Source organism: Tubulanus polymorphus, chromosome 5 (genome assembly GCF_964204645.1).
Source record: "Tubulanus polymorphus chromosome 5, tnTubPoly1.2, whole genome shotgun sequence".
In the NCBI taxonomy this organism is placed as follows: Eukaryota; Metazoa; Nemertea; class Palaeonemertea; order Tubulaniformes; family Tubulanidae; genus Tubulanus; species Tubulanus polymorphus.
Genome location: NC_134029.1, coordinates 24,234,526 through 24,262,010, shown reverse-complemented (window position 1 = coordinate 24,262,010; position 27,485 = coordinate 24,234,526). Strand labels below are relative to the sequence as shown.

The window sequence follows — 27,485 nt, the reverse complement described above, 5'->3', positions numbered from 1 at the left end:
ATTCAACATCGCCAGTGCAATAATTACAGAAACAGAAACTACAATATGTGTAAATCCGATTCAAAAGACCCAGAAAAATAATGAAGAACCAAAGTTTACTTTATAACAGTTCTAAGGCACCTGTAGCCGAAAAAAAATCGTCTTTACACGGTCAGCTCAAAAATAACCCTAAACCAACGTTCGAAACCCGGGTCTCAAGATTACTGGCAGAGCACGCTAACCACTAGACAATCGAGCCATAATGGAACACTCAGTTTGTCAGTTTGTCTCGTCAAAAGCAGTGACTGGGGACCAGCCAGGTGTGGTGACTGGTGACCAGTCCGACGTAGTGACTCTTTATTCACTAACAGTACCCACTGTGATTCTCTGCAGCAAATGGTTTCACTGTGTCATCGTTCTATAGCAAGTCCTAAATTCGAAGAACAACATTTCTACCAATCAGATATCTACAGGACCTGATTATGGCGGGCCCTGTTCACTTGCGCGGCGGCACTTACAGTAAAAGTATTTTATAATGTTACTGTTATAGATAATTTGGCGTTATAAAGAATATATTTCCAGTGAGTTATATTGGGAAAATATGTTCTCTGAAAAATATGCTGAGACTGCCATTGAGGACAGCAGGCCGACTGGAATTGAATTCGTTAAAATTGCTTGCTATTCCACTTATCAAATTGTTCCAATAATTTCCAATGCCAATGAATATATGGAAGTGTCTTATGGAATGAGACTATGGAATTAACTAACATATCTGTGTCTCGATCTGTATCTAAATTCATCTATTAACCCGATGATATGCATCGTAAAATAATTATGTTCAATAAAGTAAATTTTAATTTGAGTTTAAATCGGCATGCAACATCAGCATGAAATGGTGAAACTTGAGTATACTTTGAATAATCCAGTGCGCAAATCAAAATCAATCAAAATTTTAAAATAATTTGCGAAAACCAGATAAAACAGTGAGATATTCGTGGATATTGTGTTTATTGACGCATCTATAACAGTGGAGATAATGGGGTGAGTTGATGATTTTATGAATTTGAATAATTAAAACTGATTTATTGCGTTGAAATTGAAACTGAAGAGCTTTTTTCACAGTTGGAAATTTATTGATGAAATCGATGCATCTTTCTTCTTGTCTCGACCACTGTTTGACAGTTTCAGGGCTGAAGGATTCACTGAGGTGTCTTTCCCAAATGAGCACCGAGGATGAGTGTAAAAGTTACAGGTCACCCTCCCGCTTGGCCGCTATGTGGCTCCGTTAAGGGGGGGGGGGGCTACAGGCTACCTTCTCGATCCGATTTTAGGGCTAGATTTTCAGGACATGATGTGGCTTTGATTATTGAGAAGCCTCTTTCTTGACTGTTTTTGATTTTAAGGGTGAAAACTATAAGCTTAGGCCTATTCAATAAATGAACTAGTTTTTTCTGTCTTGGCTTAAACTGCTAAGTAAGTAGCTACGCCATCTGGTGGCCTCATCTGTGGAGGGATAAACGTGTTGAGAAATTGTTTTGACAGATTCATTAAAACGAGCCAAGTGGCGCACCGTGCATAACGTTCAATTTGACGTTAAATGTTCAATTGAATGAACTTCAGTTCATACTTGATTAAAGTCTCTAATGAACGACTCTTGTTTCTATAACCCTTTAATCTTTGCGTTTCATTTCATTTGTGTTTGATTTATTTAACTTTTCAGTTTAACATAAAATATAGAATCAGATCGGTAATCAGCAGGCTGAATGTACTACAAGCGACACCTCCAGAAAAACACTCAGTTCAGAGGAATATTTGATTGTTGTTCCTGCCCCTGAATCTGAACCTATGATGTGAAAGTTCAGTCTGCTACAGCCTGACTCAGGTCACATTAGATCTGAAATCGGTAGTCAATCAGCCGATTTTTCAGTCGGGGAATTTTTGCGACATCATGAGAATGGTATTTAAACCAGTTGTAAGCTGATCGGTAATGTTCTATATCTTACTACGACAGGGTGCGATCTAAGCACTTGTCCGATTGCCCGGGACAAGTATATTCTCATCAGGGCAAGTAGGTTATCATTATCACTTGTCCCCCGGGCTAGTGCAATTTTATGGCATAAAATTTTTCCCCACTGGATACAACGGATGATAGTGCCACCAATCGGACTGCCTGTGTAGGGCAAGTAGCTTTTGGAGGGGGCGAGTGAAATTTCAGATATGCTTGCCCCCCCTGGGCAAGTGGCTTTCATTCCTTAGATGGGACCCTGCTACAATGATCAGATCGAATGTTATGTGACCTGAGTGTACTTACGACTGATTGTAAGGTCGAAGCCAATGAACAGGATACATCAGTATTCAGTTCCGAATCTTGGATCTCAGGTGACCTGATGTAGAGCTAAGATCTGACAAACGACTCGGCCTCGTGATGTGACATGAATGTTTCTTATCACTGATGATCTGATCGGATTTTAGCGCAACCCGAGTTAGGTATTAGTTTCACATCAACAAACAGCTCAGGGTTGAATAATATAGAAAACTGCAATTCAACTGTTTTCTTGAATGTATTCAGAAATATTTCCTATTTTGGAACGGTTGCACTGAGCAGAAAGAGATACATCACAATTCAAGCTTCATATCATAGTCTTATCTCTGGTGGTTTGTCTCTGGTTTGTCTCTGTCTCGTCTGTGGTCTGTCTCTGGTTTGTCATGTAGCCCGGATGATGATTAGATATATAATTGTAGATCATGTTGAGCAAGCAACATTTCATTAGTTTCTCATGTAATTATTAATAATTGACCAGTAGCGACTCAAGCAGCAATTTAGTATTTAATGACATTTTTTCATTAATCTGATATTGGCATACCCCAAATAAACATGATTACCAACATGAAAGAATCATCCTTGTTTAATGAGCCATCAGCACATTATTAAAGTCTTTCAGTCGTGATACAAATCATGAAAGTTATTGTGAGAGGAGTCTCTTCTTGTGCTTATTTTCCTAATTAAGTTATTGTTGACTTACAATCTGTTAATGCTACTGCGTTGTATTTTTGTGAATCTGTTTAGAGTAATGATTTTTATTGGTATGTGATAGCCCTCACTCACTGAGACTCCACATGCATTATCAGACTCTGTGTAGTAAACACTGTGGAGTAATTTGTCAGTGCAGTTTTATCTGGTTTTATGTGAAAAACGTTTCAACAGCACTTCATATAAACCAAACCCTCTTCATCCCTTCAACACAGCAGAGTAAAACTTTTTAGTACTTTCAGTATTATTCATTGAATCTACCACCTCGACAATCACCTCCACATAGGTTTAATTGACCGATACCCACAAACATCAAGATTCTCTCATCGGGGAATCAGGGAATAGTCAGGAAATTTTCTTTTCTTTAAAAAGGTCAAGGAATAGTCTGGGATTTTTGTTTAAAAAAAGCTAAAAATCAGGGAAATCTAACGGTTTCCGTTTATTTGTCTGATGTATTTGACTAGGTGTTAATTGATCTGATCTCTTTAGCAGATCGAGTCCAGAAAAACAACATATCAGGGAATAGTCACCCTGTCTCAAAATCACAATTATTCTTAGTTCGTTTTCTATGAAACTTAATACTTTTGATGTTAAATTGCTCTCATTTTTGGTAATAACCGCTGAAATTAGAGATATCAGACTGAGGAAGTTTGGTGTGTGATAAGGCAAAGTTTCATTTAGCACCTTAAAATGTGATATTTGAAGTATTCGACAAATTGCAGATGTTTAATCAATCAAAGCAAAATGAAACAATGAAAGATGCATGAGAACATGTTGTAGTAAGCTTCAGGCGATTGTGTCGATGTGAATTGATTAAGATGTTTCTAACAGCGAGGGATGATCTATCAGGTTTTTCTTCCATCTTGTAAGAAATATGATATAATTGCTATAAGAGATTGTTTTTGAGATATGTTTGGTTGATCAGCTCACCGAGGAGCTCCTTGCTGTGTCCTGTCTCTCTCTCTCTCTCTCTCTGTTTTTGTAGCAATGCTTGTTTATTGTTGACACACTTCAGTCAGTAAGAGCGCTCTCTCTCACTCTCTCTCTCTCTCTAAATTGATATTTTATGGATGATCTGTTTGAAGTTTGTTGCTGTTTCTGGAAGTTGATTGCAGGGGGGCGGGGGTTTATAGTATAATGACCTAACTCAGGTTATGGCTATGATGATGAAATACACAGATATACAAGATATTATTTGGTTACATTGGTTTAAACTCCAGATTGGAGAACCGATAAAAAGGTATGTTTAATATTGTTTCGATGTTGTAGTGTAGACTTGTGGACCTCATTGAAAGTTAGGCCTATATCATTTTGATCTGAGATTGAAATATTTCTGTATTTTGTCGTTGATTTTGTGTTGAAACATTGGACGAGTTGTAGTTAGTGACGTGTTTTGAAGTCTGTTTTGCAGTTCTTTGTAAAGTGAAATGAAATGCACTAAAACTACGATGATATTCATGGTGTCTGATATCATTACGATAGTTGATGTTTTCATTATTCAGTTTTGAGTTTAAACGCCGACTAATTCTTCTACTTTCTACTGCGATTGTCTGTTTCTTAAATTTCTTGCATTCGTATCTCCAAATTTTCCCAAATTAAGGCGAGGTCCACCAAATCAGCAGCATACCAAATAAGACGAGATTCATTTGCACTTATTGCTGGCCTGGGATAATTTCGTTGTAACAAACATGTCCATTACAGTAATGGGATGGGAAACTGCTGTACACAGAATCACTGTGTGGTGATGGTTGTTTAATTCCCCCCCCTCCTACCATCCCCCCCCCGATCCATGTCCTCCCTCCTGATGAGAATCATGCTGGTATTTGTAATGACAGTAAGCCTCTTGTTCATGCCAGTCACATCTTGTCCGTGTTCCCCGAAATGTCAAACGTGTTTTGATGCGATTAACAGATATCTTTCTTTACGGGAAAAAACACTTGGCAGCTTGTTCACGTCTGTGTTCTGATCTAATCGAATTACTGTGTCTCTGACCACCGGGTCGCCTACCACCCCCTCCCCCCATCCCGGTTATTGATGATCCCCTCACGTATATTCAAAGTGTTTTTCTATTTTCATCAATCATCGATTGAAATCTTTGTCCACAGGAAATTCTAATGTATAATATTGGTTTTAAGTTTGGTCTCCGGTTTATTGAAGATTTTCCGGTAATGGAATTTTGTTGCCAATTCACTTGTTCACGTCATGTAGTTGTATTTTTCTTTTTATATCTGGGAGTGCTGCTGTTGCTGCTGTTGCTGCTGCTGTTGCTGTTGCTGCTGCTGCTGCTGATGCCTAGATTTTCATGGATTTATTTCATAATTTTTAACTGTGGTTCATCTGTGGTTTACGCTGTCGCCCTCAGAGGAAGGGGCTTGCGGCGGTGTTTGCTGTTCTGAGGATGAAACCTATGGAGCGTAAATTGATCTAGCTTGCGCATGTATTTTTCCATTGTATTTTTGAGAGTCATCCTGTAGCGCACGCTCCCTCCCTCCCTCTCTACGTACCTCCCTCCCTCCCTCCCTCCCTCCCTCTCTCTCTCTCTCTCTCCCTCTCTCTCTCCCTCCCTCTCTACCTCCCTCCCTCCCTCTCTCTCTCTCTCTCTCTCTCTCTCTCTCTCTCTCTCTCTCTCTCTCTCTCTCTCTCTCTCTCTCTCTCTCTCTCTCTCTCTCTCCTCCCCCCTCTCTCTCTCCCCCTCCCTCCCCCTCTCTCTCCCCCCTCCCTCTCTCTCTCTCCCTCTTCTCTGTAATTCAATAAGGAAGTGAACTGACAGTTAAATCCCTCTAACATCGATCTCTATTTCATGGTTGAAGTCGATTCAATTTTAGAAATGAGATTTTCGCAGCGCGGAAGAGTTTCAGGTTATTCAATTAATCGAGGAACCATCTTTGTCATGCGATTGCATGCGATCTTTGTCATGAGAGTCGGGTCTCAATTTCTATCTAGTATCCTCAGGTATCTCTGAGTGTCTGGTCTCAATATCCGGTATCCTCAGGTATCTCTGAGTGTCTAGTCTCAGTTTCTATCTAGTATCCTCAGGTATCTCTGAGTGTCTGGTCTCAATATCCGGTATCCTCAGGTATCTCAGAGAGTTTGGCCTCAATTTTGTCTGTTGTATCTAATCTACAAGTATATAATAAATCAATTTATATAAATGTATTTGAGATATAAGAGGCTAACATCTCTTATATCTCTAATGAAATCATTGCAGACCTCCGTTTGAGAAATCAGATTTATTTCGCGTTGTGCGGTAATCTCATTTCCTCACACTCCTGTTCAGTTGACTATAAATATCATTTCTTTCACATGCAGTTGTTGAAATGAGTTTTGAGCCGATCAGTTTATTGTTATCTCAGTGACGCAGGTTCACGAGAATCTCTAATCGTTTGTTAGTTTATACTGTTGAACCTCTCTCTCTCTCTCTCTCTGGTTGGTTGAGGATTATCCAGGTTGTAGAGGATCAGTAGAGGATTATCCAGGTTGTGGAGGATCATTAGAGGATTATTGAGGTCGTAGAGGATCAGTAGTGGATTAAGAGAAGTGACAGTGAAATTACACGCGCTCAACGGGGATCGAACCCGAGAAATCAAACTGCAGTCCACTTGTCCGGTGGTAACAGCTTGTGCAATATGCGAGGTGGTCACAATTATAGCTCAACTTACATCTTAGGATGACGAAATTTTCTCCAAACCCCTGTTGAGTTTTACCCCTCTCGAAATCCTGAATCTGTCTGAGGGAGAGGGACAGGGAATTCTGGGTGTCAATAATTACCCCGTCGAATTATCTGTGTTCAATTTAGTGTATTGATCAATCAATAGGGCGTGCTGCAGCAGCAGCAGCAGCAGCAACAGCAGCAGCAGCAGCAGCAGCAGCTATATTGTCACGATGATGTATAACATGAAGTAATGTTGCATAGTGACTAATTACTGACATTTTTAAACCACAGTCTGCAGAATGTGTTGCAATTAATGATTCTATATTTGACAGTTTTCAGTGACAAAACTTTTAGAAAACTGTAGAAAATTGAACGATTTAAACCACAAAAATGAAAATAAACTTCAGAATGGCTTTAATTATTGACGATTCAAATGAATTGGGTTGAATGTATCTGAGCACTCTGTCTCTCGCTGCTGGCACTAACTTTTATTTTTGTTTTCATCATAAATCACTAAAAGTTATATTCACATATTTACATAATAGATTTGGCGTTGATCGATCTGTTTGATGTAAAAATGACTTTGATCATCATCATCATCAGCATCTATTGAGTTTGCCCCCCTCAGGGTTTTAGATGATAGGATTCCTAGTGATCTGAATGGTTTCTTTGTTCGAGCTTCAATTTGATTATTTTTGATGTTACGTTGCTAAGTAACAGCGTTCATTGTTACGACGGATGATGTTTTTTGGTGGTTTTGCCGTCAGTAAATGAAACACCATCAACTCACGTTCTATAATCGTACTTCTTATTATAGTTCATTTATTAAACGATGCAACTTGTTTTTCTGCGATATTTTCCAGTTTTTACCTCAAGTATTATATACCTCATTTAGGTTTTGCGCGACCTCAAAATCCCGAGCATCGACTGAATATTCGATATAACAAGTTTTGAATCCATTTAGAAATGGACTGTTGCGGCATTTAGTTTATTCAGGTTTTCTAATGTTTGTTTGTTCTCATGAAACGGAATATTGAATGTTATCAGTTGCTGATTGATTCACTGTTTAGATGTCGTCGTTGAAATGTGAAGCATGGATTAAATTGATGTGATTTATGAGAATACAGGACATTATTACTGTCATCATCTCTCCTCGTCCCCCTCTCTCTGGACTATCATAAAACACAGCAATATTGACAACTCACAGACCGGGCTGATAGATAGCCATCTATTTAATGTCGTACTGGGACACACTGGAGTTGATCTATAGTCTCGGCCCTCGTCGCAGATATTGCATTCATCTTTTCTACCGAAGCTGACCGATGCAATAGACCTTTACTATTGCGGCCAAACTGAGACTGGTGAGTTCAGAATTAACCCTTTCCTGTCATATGCAACAGGTCGAGCGACCATGCACTTCCATATGTTCACAGACAGTATGGTGCTGCCCTCTCTGAATACTAACTACAATTATCGGAAGATGGGTGCCATAGAAAACACTTAGATTAAGCCCCAGGTCAAAGAGATGTAGTCAGAAAAATGATTTAGTCATAAAGTGTTGAGTTGGTTATGTACGGGAATGAGGCGAGGTTGGTTTACTGCGGAGACTTCACTTTCTGAATTTGGAATAGTTCTGTAAGAAGACGATAGATAGAAAATGAGAAAATTAAAAATTGATGAGAGAAGAAACAGCAGCAGCAGCAGCATGCAGCAGCATGCAGCATTGATCGATATTAAATCTAGACGTTCATTTGGCTGGCTATACTTTATATACCACTTACCAATAACCACTCTGCAATAAGATGAAGGATTTGCTAAAATGTCAAATACATCTTTCATAATATTCATGTGAATTGAGTAATTTATGGCGAGTGCCACCGCTGCCGCTGTTGAAGTGTTGCTTGTGTTACTCTTATCTCTGTTGTTATTTTAGTCATCAATCTCGGTGTGGGGCTGAGTGATGGTTACAGAACAATCCAGAAAATAAACGCCGTTTTATTCCACTCTGGTTTACGTTGATGAAGAATAGTTTCATTGTCAGTTCTGGACTCGAGCGGTAAAATATCACTCTCTATTCACAGAGTTCTACACGAGAGGTTTTAAAAGGCGCCCCTGTCAATTTCACGTCCGGCCTTCAGCCACCCCTGTTCAAAAATCAACTCACAGTCAAACTCCCTTAATCCGGATTTGATCTTATCCGGACAACATTTGCTGTCCATATTTTCATCAATACACAAGAAAATTCGTTTTAATCGGGATTTCCCTAAAAGTGGATAATATTTTTTGGTCCCAAATGATGCAAATTAAGCGAGTTCATTCTATGTGAATGTTAATCATTGTTTACATTGATAAACTGTTTTATACAGCAGTGATTTAGAGATGACTCCGAACTATAGTGTGTTACACTCGACAATCAATGGTAATGTAGCCTTTCTGAAATCTGAGCATTTTGAGAATATTGCTTTCACATTTCGCCCTCCCTCTCTCCCCCTCCCCTCTCTCCCCCTCCCTTCTCCCCTCTCCCCGTGTTTGATTGTGATACTGGCATCTTTCCCCGGTCTGATTTACCTGTTTAATTGATGTTGATGTTGGTCACATGGGGAAAGTGGATAATGTCAATTTGTCATTATATAGTGTTTATTGCAGTGAAGCATATCGAATTAATGATCAAATGCATCTGTCTGTGGACAGAGCCATTATTGTCTGTGTTGTCGGTATCTCCGGGCTGATTCTGTAGTCGGTATCTCCGGGCTGATTCTGTAGTCGGTATCTCCGGGCTGATTCTGTAGTCGCTATCTCCGGGCTGATTCTGTAGTCGCTATCTCCGGGCTGATTCTGTAGTCGGTATCTCCTGGCTGATTCTGTAGTCGGTATCTCCGGGCTGATTCTGTAGTCGGTATCTCCGGGCTGATTCTGTAGTCGCTATCTCCGGGCTGATTCTGTAGTCGGTGTCTCCGGGCTGATTCTGTAGTCGGTATCTCCGGGCTGATTCTGTAGTCGGTATCTCCGGGCTGATTCTGTAGTCGGTGTCTCCGGGCTGATTCTGTAGTCGGTATCTCCGGGCTGATTCTGTAGTCGGTATCTCCGGTCTGATTCTGTAGTAGGTATCTCCGGGCTGATTCTGTAGTCGCTATCTCCGGGCTGATTCTGTAGTCGGTATCTGCGGGCTGATTCTGTAGTCGGTATCTCTGAGCTGATTCTGTAGTCGGTGTCTCCGGGCTGATTCTGTAGTCGGTATCTCCGGGCTGATTCTGTAGTCGGTATCTCCGGGCTGATTCTGTAGTAGGTATCTCCGGGCTGATTCTGTAGTAGGTATCTCCGGGCTGATTCTGTAGTCGCTATCTCCGGGCTGATTCTGTAGTCGCTATCTCCGGGCTGATTCTGTAGTCGGTATCTCCGGGCTGATTCTGTAGTCGGTATCTCCGGGCTGATTCTGTAGTCGGTATCTCCGGGCTGATTCTGTAGTCGGTATCTCCGGGCTGATTCTGTAGTAGGTATCTCCGGGCTGATTCTGACACTTATCTTTAATGAGCTTCATTCACTACATATACACTCACTAACTTGTATAATTTGCGTAATTATAGACAACATTTTGAAGAGTCTTTCTACAAAACGAGCAGTAAATACTGAGACTAATTGTGGTTATTGAGAAAATGTTCTGTACACAGAAAGTCATTTCATTGCTGTAGTTGATTAAGTGCAAACATATCACACAAACCTGTCTGAACTTTATCAATCAAACTGATGTTTATGGGGATGACTGCTTGAGATGACTTTGAGGTGACTGCTTGAGATGACTCTTGAGATGACTCTTGAGATGACTCTTGAGATGACTCTGAGATGACTCTTGAGATGACTTTTGAGATGACTTTATGAGCTCTGTGGTTGATTCTGCAGTGGTAACTGCTCATTTATTAAACGATGCTATTTTTCATGTAATTACCACTGGGTATAGATTTCCCGAGTTGGAATGAGGGTAGATAGAGGATCGATATACCGGCGCCTATTACTGCTTGTAGCTTTCCTCTTCCTTAAAGATGGTATCTGTGCATACCACTGGCAGGCTGACGGGTAGGCAGGCTCACAGACTGGCTCACGGGCAGGCTGATAAGTAGGCAGGCTCACAGACTGGCTCACCAGCAGGCTGACGGGTAGGCAGGCTCACAGACTGGCTCACTGGCAGGCTGATAAGTAGGCAGGCTCACAGACTAGCTCACCAGCAGGCTGACGGGTAGGCAGGCTCAGACTGGCTCACTGGCAGGCTGATGAGTAGGCAGGCTCACAGACTAGCTCACCAGCAGGCTGACGGGTAGGCAGGCTCACAGACTAGCTCACCAGCAGGCTGACGGGTAGGCAGGCTCACAGACTGGCTCACTGGCAGGCTGATGAGTAGGCAGGCTCACAGACTAGCTCACCAGCAGGCTGACGGGTAGGCAGGCTCACAGACTAGCTCACCGGCAGGCTGACGGGTAGGCAGGCTCACAGACTAGCTCACCAGCAGGCTGACGGGTAGGCAGGCTTACAGACTAGCTCACCAGCAGGCTGACCGGTAGGCAGGCTCACAGACTAGCTCACCAGCAGGCTGACCGGTAGGCAGGCTTACAGACTGGCTCACCGGCAGGCTGACGGGTAGGCAGGCTTACAGACTGGCTCACCGGCAGGCTGATGGGTAGGCAGTTTCACAGGCAGGCTGACAGGCAGCCATATGGGTACACGGGCAGGCTGTATGAGTTTTACTCCCTGTGATGATCTCAGTCAGTCAGCCATTCAGTCAGCGCTGCTGGTGCTTTTATTCTCCTCACATCACCAGTGGATATAATAATAATAACGCGAGGCTATTCATTATTTTTGACTTCATGGTTCTGATATCGACGATGAAGACAACATGAAAAGAAAATCTGCATTTGTGGTTTTCAGGGAGAGAGAGGAGAGAGAGGAGAGAGAGGAGAGATCTATCATTAATCAATAGTGCTACGTATAACTTGTGTTTTATTGGTTTACAGTGATGAGGATTACAGTAACTAATAATTATTACCAGTATATACGGATCTCTGGTTACAGTTACTAATATTACTAACAGTATTTACTAATCTCTCGTTACAGTAACGAGGAGAGAATTGCGTGCTGTTCTGCATTAATTTACGAACTGGAATTTTTGCGTAAATAGTTGAAAAGTGTTTGAAGGCTCCGTCGTTGATTTCCAGAGGGGGAGACACGTTATGGGGGATACTCGTTAGGGGGGATACTCATTAGGGGGGATATTCATTAGGGGGGTATAGGTGTAGGGGGGATACTCATTAGGGGGGTATAGGTGTAGGGGGGATACTAGTTGAACTTCATTCATTCATTTATGAATCCGAAAACCACCTACGGAAATTGCAGTTGCCATGGATATTGGATCTTCGAATTCATTGTATATTCGTGACGAGTTGGGCGTCGGTGGCGATCGTGTCTTTTTGTCTTTTCGATTTAAGCGCGAAATTGTCTTCCTAATAACGGCGTAAAACACGCGTGCGCCTTAATCAACGTGGAATCAGTAATTAACTAATTCTACACTCGCGGCCGGTATCGGCTAATAGTCTGTCTAAACACTGCTGGAAACTACTCGCGATTACTGTAACTACACCGACGCTCATTTCAGAGCTGTTGAAATGAGCCGAAGTGTCAAATCGTTCAGATCTAAGATGATCGTATTAGTGTAAAAAGAATGATTATTGTATTGAAGGAATGCCGGAAGGAAGATCAGTGAATTCTGCTCACGTTAGTCGCTGCACTTCTTTTGGCTTATTTATCAATAATGGAATAGGAATATTATATCGCGGTTTCTCGAGGCAGTAGGAAATACTTGTGGATATTTACTGGGCTTCAATTGACCACTGGGAAGACTATATATATCTACCATTAGTTTACTGTTACCGTGTTCTCTATCTAACATTGTATTCATGAAATGTGACTTCTGAACCGGGACTCAATCAACTATGACTTCACCAATCTCGTGTAGAGTCAAACGTAAAGTCATTGTGTGAGTATCTGTTTATATATCATTTACTTTTTATTGAATGTTTTTATAATATCTGTATTTTATTTTCTGACATGACACAGCACTAGATCCAGGCACCTTCAGCCTGGAACTGGGCTCAGTTCAGGAGGCATTGTCAGCCAGGCACTGCCAGGGGGCACTGTCAGTCAGGCGTGGGGCTCAGTACAGAAGGCACTGTCGGTCAGGCACTGGACTCGATCCAGAGGGCACTGTCGGTCAGGCGTGGGGCTCAGTTCAGAAGGCACTGTCGGTCAGGCACTGGACTCGATCCAGAGGGCACTGTCGGTCAGGCGTGGGGCTCAGTTCAGGGGGTACTCCGTCAGTCAGGCACTGGACTCGATCCAGGGGGCACTGTCGGTCAGGCGTGGGGCTCAGTTCAGGGGGTACTCCGTCAGTCAGGCACTGGACTCGATCCAGGGGGCACTGTCGGTCAGGCGTGGGGCTCAGTTCAGGGGTTACTCTGTCAGTCAGGCGCGGGGCTTGGTCCCGGGGGCACTAGCTCTGTCAGTCAGGCCTGGGGCTAGTTTCAGGCCCCCTCCCCCCTGTGCATCTAGAATGAAGTGCTCTCCTCTCTCCCTCACTCTCATTAGTGTTTCAGCTAGTTATCTCAGACGTGTTATCCAGTATTTGTCCTGTAGATATCAGTATTACTGTCATGTTAAACTGTGACTATTTGCAGTATTTAGATTGAAGGTGTTTATGGCTAATGAGTATTTATAACGTAGTTTGCGCTCACAAATTGCGGTCTCATTTCTACGGTTTTATCTTTGATGCAGGAAACCTGACAAAATCTAATGACAGAAGAAAAGCCATACGCACAGAATCTCTAATAGATGTGCTAAATAGAAACAGAGTAACAACTGCTGCTGCTGTTAGACACTCATAGTTTTGTCGTGATCACACAGTGTTTTTCAGCCCATGATCACACAGTGTTTTTCCAGTCAGTGATCATACAGTTTTTTAATTCAGTGATCACATAGTGTTTTTTCAGTCAGTGATCACACAGTGTTTTTTTGGTCAGTGATCACACTGTATTTTTTTTCAGTCAGTGATCGTAGTATTTTTCAGTCAGTGATCACACAGTGTTTTTTCAGTCAGTGATCACACAGTGTGTTTTTTAGTCAGCGGTCACACGGTGTGTTTTTTAGTCAGTGGTCACACAGTGTTTTTTCAGTCAGTGATCACACTGTGTTTTTTCAGTCAGTGATCACACTGTGTTTTTTCAGTCAGTGGTCACACAGTGTTTTTTTAGTCAGTGATCACACAGTGTTTTTTCAGTCAATGACCACACAGTGTTTTTTCAGTCAGTGATCACACAGTGTGTTTTTTAGTCAGTGATAACACAGTGTTTTTTCAGTCAGAGATCACAGTTCACACAGTTTTTATAACGTTATTGACTCGAGCGAGACTCGATGTCACCGAGAGTCGAGATCGAAATCGATCCGAGCTTTAGTGAAACCCGCTCTTGGCAATGTCTCTGACTGACACTCAAATCAATGAAATACAACGTACTATTTTCACATGGAAAATCATGTGATAAATCAGTGAGGTTTAACTGGATGTTATACAAACTGTAGTACTGGTGAACGTTCACAGCCTGCATCACTGAAACCGAAATGGTTAACACCTTGACACTTATCTGTGACTATGAGTGGATAAGGCTTGACTCAACTCTCCAGGCCGTAATCTCTGACTTACAGTAATAATGAATCATATCACATTCACTTTGCTGATTATTTATATGATCCTCTCTCTGGCCCCATTGGCCACCTTGTATGTATATGATAGAAAACCACAATTCAAAAGACAAATCAGTCAGAAATGTTTCCCATAGCTATATTATATTACAAGAAAATCATGTGTGATTTTTATATTGTATTCTGTTACAACCAGTACAGAGGGTAATAATGCCAGAGGTTAAAATACCAGAAGGAAATATTTACTTATTCATATTTAAAATTATAACAACAAAAACATAATTCTAATCTAATTCTTTTCAACGAAACTATTGATTCAATGTTTTTAAAATTACAACAAACTAATTTGTCAAAATCATTGATCTAAAAATATATAATATCTAAACTGTGCATTCATTTTCTTAATTCCCATTAATCTAGTTAATAATGTAAAATATCTAGTCTAATGTTAATAATGTATATTCTGAAGGTTTAATTGCCTAGGAGTGTTTGATCAACATTTGATTATTGGCCACCCTGATCTCGTCGTGATCTAACCCTGATCTCGCCCTGGATCTAACCTCAATGATCTCAGTGCGTTAAGAAACAAGTTTTCAGCGGAAACGTCATTGTAAAAACCAAATCTACATAAATTTGAATATTTCGTTATCGCGGAATTATCGACCTTGATTATTGAGTAGTGTGTTCTACCTGCAGGTTTTACCTGCTTCACTCGTTATCAGTCTGTTGAGTCATCGTAACAGTCATATCTATCCAACCCTAATTCCTCTTTCAGACAATCCACCCTCTCAAAAACTAGTCATATAAATCCAAACCAGGCTCCACAAATCCACCTTCTATAAGATTAGTCATGAATCCACCCTTCCATCTCCACAGTTAGCCCTTTGATTGGTTTAATTACTGTATGAGCAATAAGTAATGTTTACAAACATTGCTAACAATAAACATGAACAGTTAGTCAATTACTACGTATTGTAATATGATGTTTAATGCTACTGGTAACAGGTGTAGATATTGTTTCCCCGTGTCTGGTTGATGACTCATACTGCACAGCTCTGATATAATCATGGGTGGAGTCGTGCTTGTGAAACTCTAGTTGTAGTCAATGTGTCATCGATGGTTCATACACTTATTGAATGAATACTGGAGACACACATGTGCCTTGCTCGTTACTACTATATAAAACACTGACAGTACAAGAGAGAGAGAGAGAGAGTCGTGTTTGGGCGCGGGATATAAAATAATAACAGGTCACATACGCACTGTCAGAAATCACTGAGACTCTCTCTATTCATACATGCATCCGAGGATTATACGTTTTGTTAGTAAAATTCCGTCCAAAACTCGCAGAATGCTGAAATTCATGAAAATGACCATCAACACTGTAAACAAGTGAGTAAAGTTTCCTTCACCGGAGCGCTGTGATTGATGTATTCGGGTTCTGTCGCGTTGTCAGTATTTATATTTGGTCAACATCAGAACCTTGACGGTAGGCTGTCCCTTGACGGTAGGCTGTCCCCGTGTTTTTGTCTCACGATTCTCTGTTTACTAGAAAAGTTTTCAGGACTAATTTTTAAAGCGAAATAACTCTTACGCATGACACCCATGGTGCATTCTGTTTCCCTCTTCCCTCACTCTCCGGTTTCTCTTGTTCAATCATCCATTAGATGTAGTTCAGTAATGGCATCATCATCAGCAGCAGCAGCAGCAGCAACAGCTCACATGGTACACAATGTGAACTAATGGATGATGAGATCTACTCAATTTCCAATTAAAACTGTATCTAATTTCACTTTTTAATGCTCTATTGTGTAGATCAGACTGATATTATCTGATTAGATTGCTGTAGACTACTGTAAGACTGCTACAGACTGATGTAGACTGTTGCAGGCTGATGCAGACTGCTGCGGGCTGATGTAGACTGCTACAGACTGATGTAGACTGTTGCAGGCTGATGCAGACTGCTGCGGGCTGATGTAGACTGCTACAGACTGATGTAGACTGTTGCAGGCTGATGCAGACTGCAGCGGGCTGATGTAGACTGCTACAGACTGATGTAGACTGCTGCAGGCTGCTATAGACTGATGTAGACTGCTACAGACTGATGTAGACTGCTACAGGCTGATGTAGACTGTTGCAGGCTGATGTAGACTGTTGCAGGCTGATGCAGACTGCTGCGGGCTGATGTAGACTGCTACAGACTGATGTAGACTGCTGCAGGCTGCTGCAGACTGATGCAGGCTGCTATAGACTGATGTAGACTGCTGCAGTCTGCTACAGACATGTATTGATCTTTTCATTGAGAAAACTTTTTTCTCATCTAATACTCGACAGTACTAGGAGATCAGAGCAGCTGCTTTTAGTCGCAAATTAATGAACATAAAGGCAAAAATCGATTGTTCAGCTATAAACTTTTGATTACACAAACTGTGAGGACTAACTGAGAGACGTGCTGTCAATACTGAAACATAGATTGATTAATTCTGTTTTATTCGTTTCATCATTTTTCTGTGAATTGCATCACAGTATCGGATCTCTAGGGAGCGATTGCGACCAAAGGGTGATAGCAAAAATTCATAGACTCTAATAATAGTAATAACTTACTGGCTATTCATGTGTGGTGTCAACTCTCGGTCTACCCTATTGCAAATATTTGCATTAATGAGAAGAGCTGCAAACCTTCCCTAATCCTCTTAAAATAACCGGTAGATGAGATGAGAGTCAGTGAACCGTTTATTTTACTATTGTGTTTATTCTCAGAGTAAAACCATCACCTTCCATTCCCCGACGTGTGAGGAGGGAGGAGAGAGGATGCTATCACCATGGAAACATGTAACCGGAAACAAAACATGACTCGAAAATATAATTTCTGCGGAGAAGACAAAGATGAATGCACCAGGAGTGAGAGAGATCGCAATTCTGACAGTTTTCTTATCTCTTTATGATTGATGATTATAAAATTCAATTTAGCTGAATTTTTATTTTTTTTAAAATAAAAACATGATCAGCATCTCAGTGTCAGTGACGGTGTTTAATCATCTGATTCATTCAAATCTCAATCACCAAAACTGGTTTGAATTAACCCCTAAACCCCCCCCCCCCCTCAGTTTCAGCGTTTAAAACATGTGATTGATTTGACTGGCATCAATTGACGCGAGGCAAGTTACGAAGTCTCATTCCGGCTTATCAAATCTAATAAAATCCAAATTTATTCCTTACTCTATTAACTGACCCTAGTCTAGCTAGTGTAAAGTAACTCACCTCAAGCAAGTTAGGGTTTTCGATTATTAATACTAACTCTTATTCTGGACTGATGCCTGGTAAACCCAACCCGCACTGCGCTCTGTCAGTTTATAGCTTCAATCACAGGAAATATATAGTTCTATTTTAAAAGGTTAATGCATAGAATGCGCTGAAGCCGATCAATCAAAGTATATATAATCTTCTGGCTCGTTAATTATACCTGCTGATGATCAGAGAGAGTTCGGGACGCATCGTCAAATTGCTTGTCATCCCTTATTACCGGTATGGTTATACTGCGATGTAGCGGTAATGATTTACCGGCTGGTTATACCGTGATGTATCAGTGATAGCCCGCTGCTGATTAATCACTGTCCATCCGTCTGCAGGCTGTCACTCGTTCCTGTTTCTGAAATTATGAGATTTCAGGCTGAGACTTGATCGTAGTGCACATGCTGTAGGCGTTAGGAATATCATCAACAAGTGCAGTTCTTATTGGGAACTAATATAGTTGATGATATTTCAGTTAAAATATTTTTCTCTCAGGAGCAAAAAAGGCGGCAATGTTCCAGATGTGCGAACCAGGAGCCAGTGCCCCATATGTCAGATAGGGAGGCTATTTCTCAGGCTTTTTCACCAATAATGCAGAAATGCCTAGAATTTTTTTTATAAGACGTTGCTTTCATAAGAACCGAAAAAAATTATGTATCCATAAAAACGGTTTTTCTTTTGCGCTAAAAATACAACATCTACATCAATGATGTTCCCTGTGGACGGTGCTTTGAGTATCGGCGTATAATTGCTTTGCTTATGACCAGAATGAGTGTTTGATGAAAGGTACTCCTAACCGTCGAACCGAATCACCGTTATTTCCGAGAGAAATTCTCTGAGGCGACTATTACAAAAAAAGACTACATCAGTCGTTCGGGGTCCGGGATAGGTTTGGATATAAATTGTTCTGTGTATCGTCTATTTCTATTTCCATCGCTTTTAGTTTCTGTGATGAATAATTGCTATAAAAAAGATGGTTCTATTTGCGAATTAGTGATTCACATTTGGGAATCAGTCGTCAGATCTCAGCACAGATGATGATGATGATGATAGATTACTTCAGCTACACAACGACTACACGCCATTTATTGACAGTCACATACATATTATGACAGTCAGAAGTTATGACAGGTACATGCTATTGACAGTCACATACATGTTATGACATTCAGGTACATACTATTGACAGATGGGTATACTCTTTTGACAGTCAGGTACATTGTATTGATCGGAATATGATCGGTAAGTTTTGTTTCTATCAAACAGCTGCATTTTCTCACCAGTGACACATTCCAATAACATTGTTCACACAGTCGGTGTGTCAACTATCTCGGGATAGCTGCAGAGTTTAGCTGCCTTATAGTAACTACTAGCTGAATTCCTGACAAGCAATATTTCAATCTCCGGTTAGCTTCCTATCGTCGGAAATTATAGTGAGGGAGGTCTGTGATGACGAGAGTGGCAGCTCATCTGTCATCAGCTCTTCCATAGGAATCTACAACACTTTACTAATTGTGTATTGTTCAGTATCGGTGTATCGTTGGTATCTGTATCGGTGTATCGGTGAATTGATGATCAGTCAGAGTGGATTGATGAAATCAACAAATCGTGTAGCTTATTGATTTCTCTCCACATCTGGGAGGATTGAATTGGGAAACTTATCAACTTATATATCAAACACTATGGCATTTACAGAATGCAATGAAGAACTCACTGTAACAGTTTTGGATTGTCAGGACTCGCAGTAGGATTGTCAGGACTCACAGTAGGATTGTCAGGACTCACAGTAGGATTGTCAGGACTCACAGTAGGATTGTCAGGACTCACAGTAGGATTGTCAGGACTCGCTTTAGGATTGTCAGGACTCACAGAGGATTGTCAGGACTCACTTTAGGATTTTCAGGACTCACAGTAGGATTGTCAGGACTCACTGAAGGATTGTCAGGACTCACTGTAGGATTGTCAGGACTCACAGTAGGATTGTCAGGACTTACAGTAGGATTGTCAGGACTTACAGTAGGGTTGTCAGGACTAGGATTGTCAACAGGATTATCTATATTTGGCAGCACGGCAGGTTAATTATAATGATAGATGGACTGATTCCGTGCCAGGAGGGAGGAACTCATTGAGGTTTGATTGATAACTAACCTGGGAGTTTTATAGCTGAAACTAATCACTATAAACACATCCGTGAATAGCCATCATATATACACATACCAGTGGAGACAGGAGAGAGGAGCTGTACGTGTATCTCACTGTCACTGCGGGGACACTTTCATCGGATTCAGTTTTTTGTCGCTCTTTTCATCGTCGTGAACTGCGAGGCTCTGATTACTGTATATCTGTGAGACTCGTGTGTGATTACTGTGAGCTTTCAGCCCCTTCGCGTGATTACTGTGAGCTTTCAGCCCCTTCGCGTGATTACTGTGAAATCACTCTCATCGTGAAGAAATGTAAGTTTTTATCGCACTTAGTAAAAGAAAAATCGGCTTTCATATAATAATATTTTATGGTCAGTAAAGATTATATCCTGTCATATGCAGTATGATTATAACTGCTATGTTGGAGTGTGGTGCGTGTGGTGAGCGTGGTGTGTGTGGTGCGTCTATTAGTCTCATAAGTATGATTTATTTTGATGGACGTCTCTAGCTGTATTTGTATAAGCTTTCTGACTGTTTTATGATGATTGTGCCCACCTCTTGAGATAGAACTACTGCGTTTATTAGTCACTGGCAGCTATTTGACTGATTGATTATGGTCGTAGATAAGATATTATAGTTGATGATTGCACCTGTGTGCTGGTGGTTGAATTCCCGGTAATTTATGAAGTTTGGTCGTTGTCCTATGGATGTATAAACTACTGGTAGTTCAATCATTGAAGTGCTCCATATTGCTCGCCCTCCGGGAAACTCATTTCAAACACGAAGCCACATATTTTCTCATAACGTCCGTCTGGCATTTGTCAGTTTTATGAGATGATATTTTTTTCTTTAATTTAATATCGAGATATCGCTCATTGTTGGTTGCTATGGCTGCGAGAAGAGCTGCAGTCGATGATTTTGTCGCGTTATTAGTTTTTGGCAATGTTCGAGGGGATCTCGAGCGTCTGTTGAACACATCTATCCGACGACATCCTTTAGTCATTGTATAAAAATCCTACATTTAGAATAGATAAAAAGAGTGTGAAGTATTTCCACAAAAACTGATACTTTATTCAACGTTTTGACTTTATTCTAATAGTCACTTCAGGAATACTATCTTTATAGGAAAATTATAAGGTATATTTATACAATCCAAAACTTGGAGACTGATTAAGTAATATGTGATACAAACTAGGGGTAATAATATACAGCGTTAAAACAGTTGTAAACAAATTTTATTTTTACTTCTTTTTATATGGATTTTTTTATATCAACGTAACAATACGGACTGAGTTTTTCATCAATGAAACTACAATAATCTACAGCACTGAAGGAAACATTTCAGATTGTTTTTTTTTTCTATTTGATTGTATATTTTACACGTATTTCAATGTTGTGTTTTTCAGGGAGCAGCCGATTTATACGACTAAAGCTCACGTGTTTCAAATAGATCCGGAAACTAAGAAAAAATGGCTACCGGCGAGCGGGCAGGCGATTAACGTCAGTTACTACTTCGATAACAGTCGTAATACATATAGAATTATTAGTGTCGAGGGAGCGAAGGTAATCATCATCTATATCTCAAAATATTGATCATAGCTTTCATCATCTATATCTCAAAATATTGATCATAGCTTTCATCATCTATATCTCAAAATATTGATCATAGCTTTCATCATCTATATCTCAAAATATTTATCATATCCTTCATCATCTATATCTCAAAATATTGATCATATCTTTCATCATCTATATCTCAAAATATTGATCATAGCTTTCATCATCTATATCTCAAAATATTGATCATAGCTTTCATCATCTATATCTCAAAATATTGATCATAGCTTTCATCATCTATATCTCAAAATATTGATCATAGCTTTCATCATCTATATCTCAAAATATCGATCATAGCTTTCATCATCTATATCTCAAAATATTGATCATAGCTTTCATCATCTATATCTCAAAATATTGACCATAGCTTTCATCATATATATCTCAAAATATTGATCATAGCTTTCATCATCTATATCTCAAAATATTGATCATAGCTTTCATCATCTATATCTCAAAATATTGACCATAGCTTTCATCATATATATCTCAAAATATCGATCATAGCTTTCATCATCTATATCTCAAAATATTGATCATAGCTTTCATCATCTATATCTCAAAATATTGACCATAGCTTTCATCATATATATCTCAAAATATTGATCATAGCTTTCATCATCTATATCTCAAAATATTGATCATAGCTTTCATCATCTATATCTCAAAATATTGATCATAGCTTTCATCATCTATATCTCAAAATATTGATCATAGCTTTCATCATCCATATCTCAAAATATTGATCATAGCTTTCATCATCTATATCTCAAAATATTGCCAACAATATCAAATATCTACAACTCAAAACATTGTCGAAATATCGCTGTATATTCTTAAGAATATCACCAACAATTCTTGAAATATGTTACGAAATATCAGAACCCGGTTCCACAGTTGTGAGTTAGAGTTAAAATGAGTTCATCTTCAATGTTTTAACTCAAATCTGAACTGGGAACTGTGGAACTGGATCCAGTATCTCTAAATGTCATGGTCAGTTTTGTAAAAGGAATCCTTTATCTCTCTATCTGAAATATGAATATATCTATTTATAGGCGGTTATAAACAGTACTATTACACCAAACATGACATTTACAAAAACATCTCAGAAGTTTGGTCAATGGTCTGATTCTCGTGCGAACACCGTCTACGGTCTCGGATTCTCTTCAGAACAGGATTTAACCAAGGTAAGAAGACAAACAACCCACGCGTCGTTATTCCTCTGAGGCGACCTCGATTTTTAGTTTTCATCCATCTTCGTTGTTTTTTCAGTTCATCGATAAATTCAAAGAAGTTAAAGAATTAACTCGTCGACAGAAAGTGCAGGAAACAACGAACGGAAGCAGCGAAAACAGCAGTATTTCCAGTAATATCACGGATGGTTCTAAAGACGGTTCATCAGAGAAACCAGAGAAACCTGAAAAACCAGAAAAACCTGAAAAACCTGTTGATATTAAACCAAATAAATACATGGTCGAGGTAAGTGTCTGAATCAGGAAAAAGAAACCGTTAACCTGCTAATAATATCGTTCCACAGTGGCATGCAGTGTAGTGGTGTTTCGCGTAATCACTGATTTCTGTTCTGTTTATATCTGAAAGAACGATGCTGTAGTTAAAGAGTTGGAAGAAAACTTGAAAGAGAATTCACCTTCGATGACTGATCGTAAAAACAAGGGTAACAAACCAGGTCTTCCAGAAAATACATCAGACGGGCAATTAAAATACGAAAATGATCGGCTGAAACTGGCTCTAGCTCAGAGGTTTGTATTACACACTGACCCACTGATGTGTCGGTACTGACCGGGTACTGACCGATGACGGTACTGACCCGGAACTGACTGATGTCAGTACTGACCCAGTGATCTGTTGGTACTGACCCGGTACTGACCGATGTCAGTACTGACCCGGAACTGACTGATGTCGGTACTGACCCACTGATCTGTCGGTACTGACCCGGTACTGACTGATGACGGTACTGACCGGGTACTGACCGATGACGGTACTGACCGGGTACTTACCGATGACGGTACTGACCCACTGATCTGTCGGTACTGACCCGGTACTGACTGATGACGGTACTGACCGGGTACTGACCGATGTCGGTACTGACCTGGAACTGACTGATGTCGGTACTGACCCGCTGATATGTCGGTACTGACCCGGTACCTACCAATGTTTTACTGATGTGGTTGTATTTTTTTCAATAGCTCAATGAACGCGAAGAAATGGGAAATAGAACTTCAAACCCTGAAAAACAACAACGCACGATTAACTACGGCTTTACAGGAGAGCAATTCAAACGTGGAAGAATGGAAGAAACAGCTGGCGTCTTATAAAGATGAATGCGCGCGATTAAGACGCAAGGTACGTAGTTGATTTACTGTTTTATTTTATTCAGTTCAATTGTTCAAGAATAAATCGTAAATCATTTCAACTTTGTACTGCAGTTAGTCATCTGAGTGGACTTAAACTAATATCTGATTATAAGAAACTAAACTGCAGCCTATTGTACTTCGGTTTCGGCGAGATAGATTTATGTTTATCATGAATGTATGAAGTAAAGTTATGTTTGTTTGTTGATTTATAGGTAGCTGATTTAGAACAAGGACAGGCTAATGCTGAGGAGGTTAGAAACCATCAATTACAGAGTACAGTAGCAGATCTGACCGATCGTCTAACAGCTGTGAATCTAGAAACTAAAGATAAAGAGATTGTAAGTGAATAAACAGAAAATTAGACCCACTCAATTTCAAAATTATCAAGTTTGTCATGGTTTACATCATTTGAATCTTGGTTTCCCAAGACTCTAGCCCTATTGAATCGTCCGTTCAACCTCACCATAGGACCACACCCTTTGAAGTATAGCTTGCACAATGTAAACAGACAGCAGGACTCGAATCCGCTTGTCACTAAGCACTGATAGTAAAGCATCACTCGTAATCCCACTGAGAACTACAGACGCAGCTATTTGTCTTGTTGCAGGGGTTTAAATGAGTTTTTCTAAAAGTAGATTTATTTTTTACGTGACTCATTTCAACATTTAAACTTCCATTTACCATAAATTGATTTTATCTCTGATCTTCAAATCGCTTTATCTCGCATAAACTATTAAACTATTGCGTAATGTTCGCAATTTTGTGATTTATATTTGACATGAAATTGTTAATTGATGTGGGATATTTGAACTGAACTATTAATAACTGTCTACAGCGCGACACTATTGAGAGCAAGTGTCACAGACTAACTTCATTAGTGGTTTTACTAAGATTTAGAGATCTGTGGATTTACTGAGATCTAGAGTGGGGGGGGGGGGGTTTACTGAGATCTAGAGATCTTGGGGTTTTATTGAGATCTAGAGAGTGAGCCAGGGTTTTACTAAGATGTATGAGCTGGACCCAGTTACTCAGTTGTGAGTTAAGAGTCTTAAGATTTGTACATTTTCAATGTTTAAAGACGAATTCAACCCAGACCTGTTGACCTGGATCCCGGGATTTTTAAAGATTACAGTGTCATTTCACATTAAACTAAAACATTGAATGATTTCTTCATTTCAGGAAGTGAAAAATCTCAAGACTAAAGTCGATGAATTATTACCATATGAAAGTCAGAATAAAAAGTTATTGGATCGAATTCAGGTACATTACACAACAATCTGACAGAGGATGACAAATAATTACTCCATGGTTTTAGTGAGGGTTTCCTTTATCCCTCACATTTATGTGCAACGCAGGCAAACATTCAATGATTAATATCGAATGTGCAGTAATTGAATATAGATTTCCTTTAATAAGGATTAATCTTTCATTAATGGGAAAAGTATTTTTAAATGAGCAGCTTATTGAGAAAGAGAGACTAGAGGGAGGTTTGTTAATGGATTAATTAACCCTCTCCACTCGTAACGGCATACACCACAAGCCACAGAGCACATCGAGGTTTAAAATGCTCTTACGCTAAGACATCCCCTGAATTCAATGCCTTGCTGAGTAAATTACTGGTCTTGTGAAATCCGAGACAAAATACAGTAGAAAGTCATTGTACTTGTCGGCTGAGATAGCAGAATGGTCCCTCATCTAATCGAATCGGTTTAGAATTTAAAACTGATGTCGGTTTTTGATTAAATTTTAGGCTTTAGAACAAGAGAGAGAATCATTGAAATCGACGGTGACGAAAACTAAATCGGAATTAGAATCTCAGAGATCTTCGAAGTCGCGAGAACGACAGGAATTACTTCAGCTTCAACAACAAGTCGGAAATAAATTAACGGAACTTTACGAATTCCACGATCAAATATCATCGACGCTTCAACAATCCTGATGTTTAAACCTATCATCATTCAGCTCGACTGTTTGACGAAATCATCATCGTTTAAATAGAACACTTCAGTTTAATCTATCTGTGTATTCATCAATTCTAGAAACAAACAAAATCATGAATCTCAAGAGTTTTTCGATGTTTTATCGTATCATTAAAAACTTGAATACGACAACGAGGAAATCTGTTCGCTATAATTGATAACTGAATGTTCGTTAGTTCGTTGTATCCGGTATGAAATTTTCCTATTTCGGCTAAAATTCTAAATTGATTTTAACTGATACATAATTTTAACAACAGATTAAGTAGAGAATGTGTATAATATCCATTCGAAAAAATTGTATACCTTTAATAAGCTGTTTCAATATACTGAAAATGGTGCTTTTTTGTAAGCAGCTGCAGCAGCAGCAGCAGTCTCAGTCGTGTATTAGATGAAGAAATTTAGATAACTGTAGTTCCTCCAGTATTGAGTATAACACAACTTGAAATAACTAGAAATTAATGAAACATTGAAAGTAATTTGTGTCGCCTCAGATTATTGTATAAATAGTTGTATAAATATTGTGTACGTGTCATTTTTAAAAGAAAACATTTCCATCCAACTCTTGTAAAATGTTTCACGCTGTAATACGCTGTGTATTACACTGTTATTGTATTACATGTATTACTGTATAGATGTGTGATTAATGTTTTATTGCTACATATCTATACTCAAACCCAGTATCATATTTTAGTATTTTCCACGTCAAGCTTTTCGCTATGGTTTATAAGTTATATCTTCCGGTGACAGTTGCGCCAGCTTCAATGTTTAGAAAATTATTTTGGGTTTTTGTTTATGATCGTTTATTGAATTCAATACGGCCACTAGGGAGCAACATTTCTCATGATTTTGTCAGTACCTGCCCCTGTTTACATCAGGAACGCTCGGCTAATGACCTTGTAAAATGCAGGGTTTGAATTTCCTTCACAAATCAATGATTGCCCTGCGAGAGTGTAGGTTTTTACAAGGACCGGAAGTCTAATCGGACTTCATCCTTGTCATCTTTTCGTTAATTCTATTTCGCTGAAGGAATTCACAGTTAGCCGAGCGTCTTACACGGAATAGTTTCCTCTAGAAATTACAGATGGCAGCACTTCATGCTGAAAATCTTATTGATAGTTGATGAAGACTAGAGACATTTCGAATAGACAGGTTTTTGATAGCAAGATATTTAGTGATATATATTGAATTTGAGGTTGATAAGTTGAAGAATTCTGATAGAATAATGTTGTACATTTGTTTTTATCTGTTGTATTATAATCTATTGACTCCTTTTTCTGCCTGCGATTGTATACTATGCATATCATGTATTTATCTAATAATAAACTAACCAACTGTATTTCAAATTTACAATTTTCTAACCTGTTTTAATTGGCAATTCGATTTACAGTGGTTAAAGTCATCCTGTGGGCGAGTCATCAACATAATGATCATTACAAATCAGTAAGTTTAAAACAATCCAATTCCACACTTTCGAACAGCTTTAGCTCTTTGATCTGCGGATCTGCTCTGAATCCATTTCCTCAGTTATGAATTAGAGTTAATTCTTGAGTTAAGGTAAGTTAATTTTCAATGATTCAGAACCGTGTCCTATAGGGACAGTCAATTAATTTGATCCGCGGATATTCTGGATTCAGTTCCAAAGACGAGAGTTAAAACTATTTTTATTAAAATCTTAAGTTAACA

The 27,485-nt window shown here is 39.6% G+C and overlaps 1 protein-coding gene across 2 annotated transcripts; it reads left to right on the top strand.

Moving 5' to 3' along the window:
• Nucleotides 1–905: 905 nt before the first annotated feature.
• Nucleotides 906–27,145, top strand: LOC141905872 (uncharacterized). Of its 2 annotated transcripts, none has more exons than XM_074794949.1 (9): nt 906–1,020; nt 21,238–21,394; nt 22,504–22,635; nt 22,721–22,927; nt 23,048–23,208; nt 23,656–23,812; nt 24,036–24,161; nt 25,003–25,083; nt 25,574–27,145. In XM_074794949.1, the coding sequence occupies exons 1-9, from the start codon at nt 1,016–1,018 to the stop codon at nt 25,760–25,762; spliced, it is 1,215 nt and encodes a 404-aa protein (XP_074651050.1). In that variant the 5' UTR covers nt 906–1,015; the 3' UTR covers nt 25,763–27,145. The 2 variants fall into 2 exon arrangements, with proteins under 2 accessions (XP_074651050.1, XP_074651049.1); XM_074794948.1 differs by lacking the exon at nt 906–1,020 and adding an exon at nt 15,475–15,791.
• The last annotated feature ends 340 nt before the right edge of the window (nt 27,146–27,485 follow it).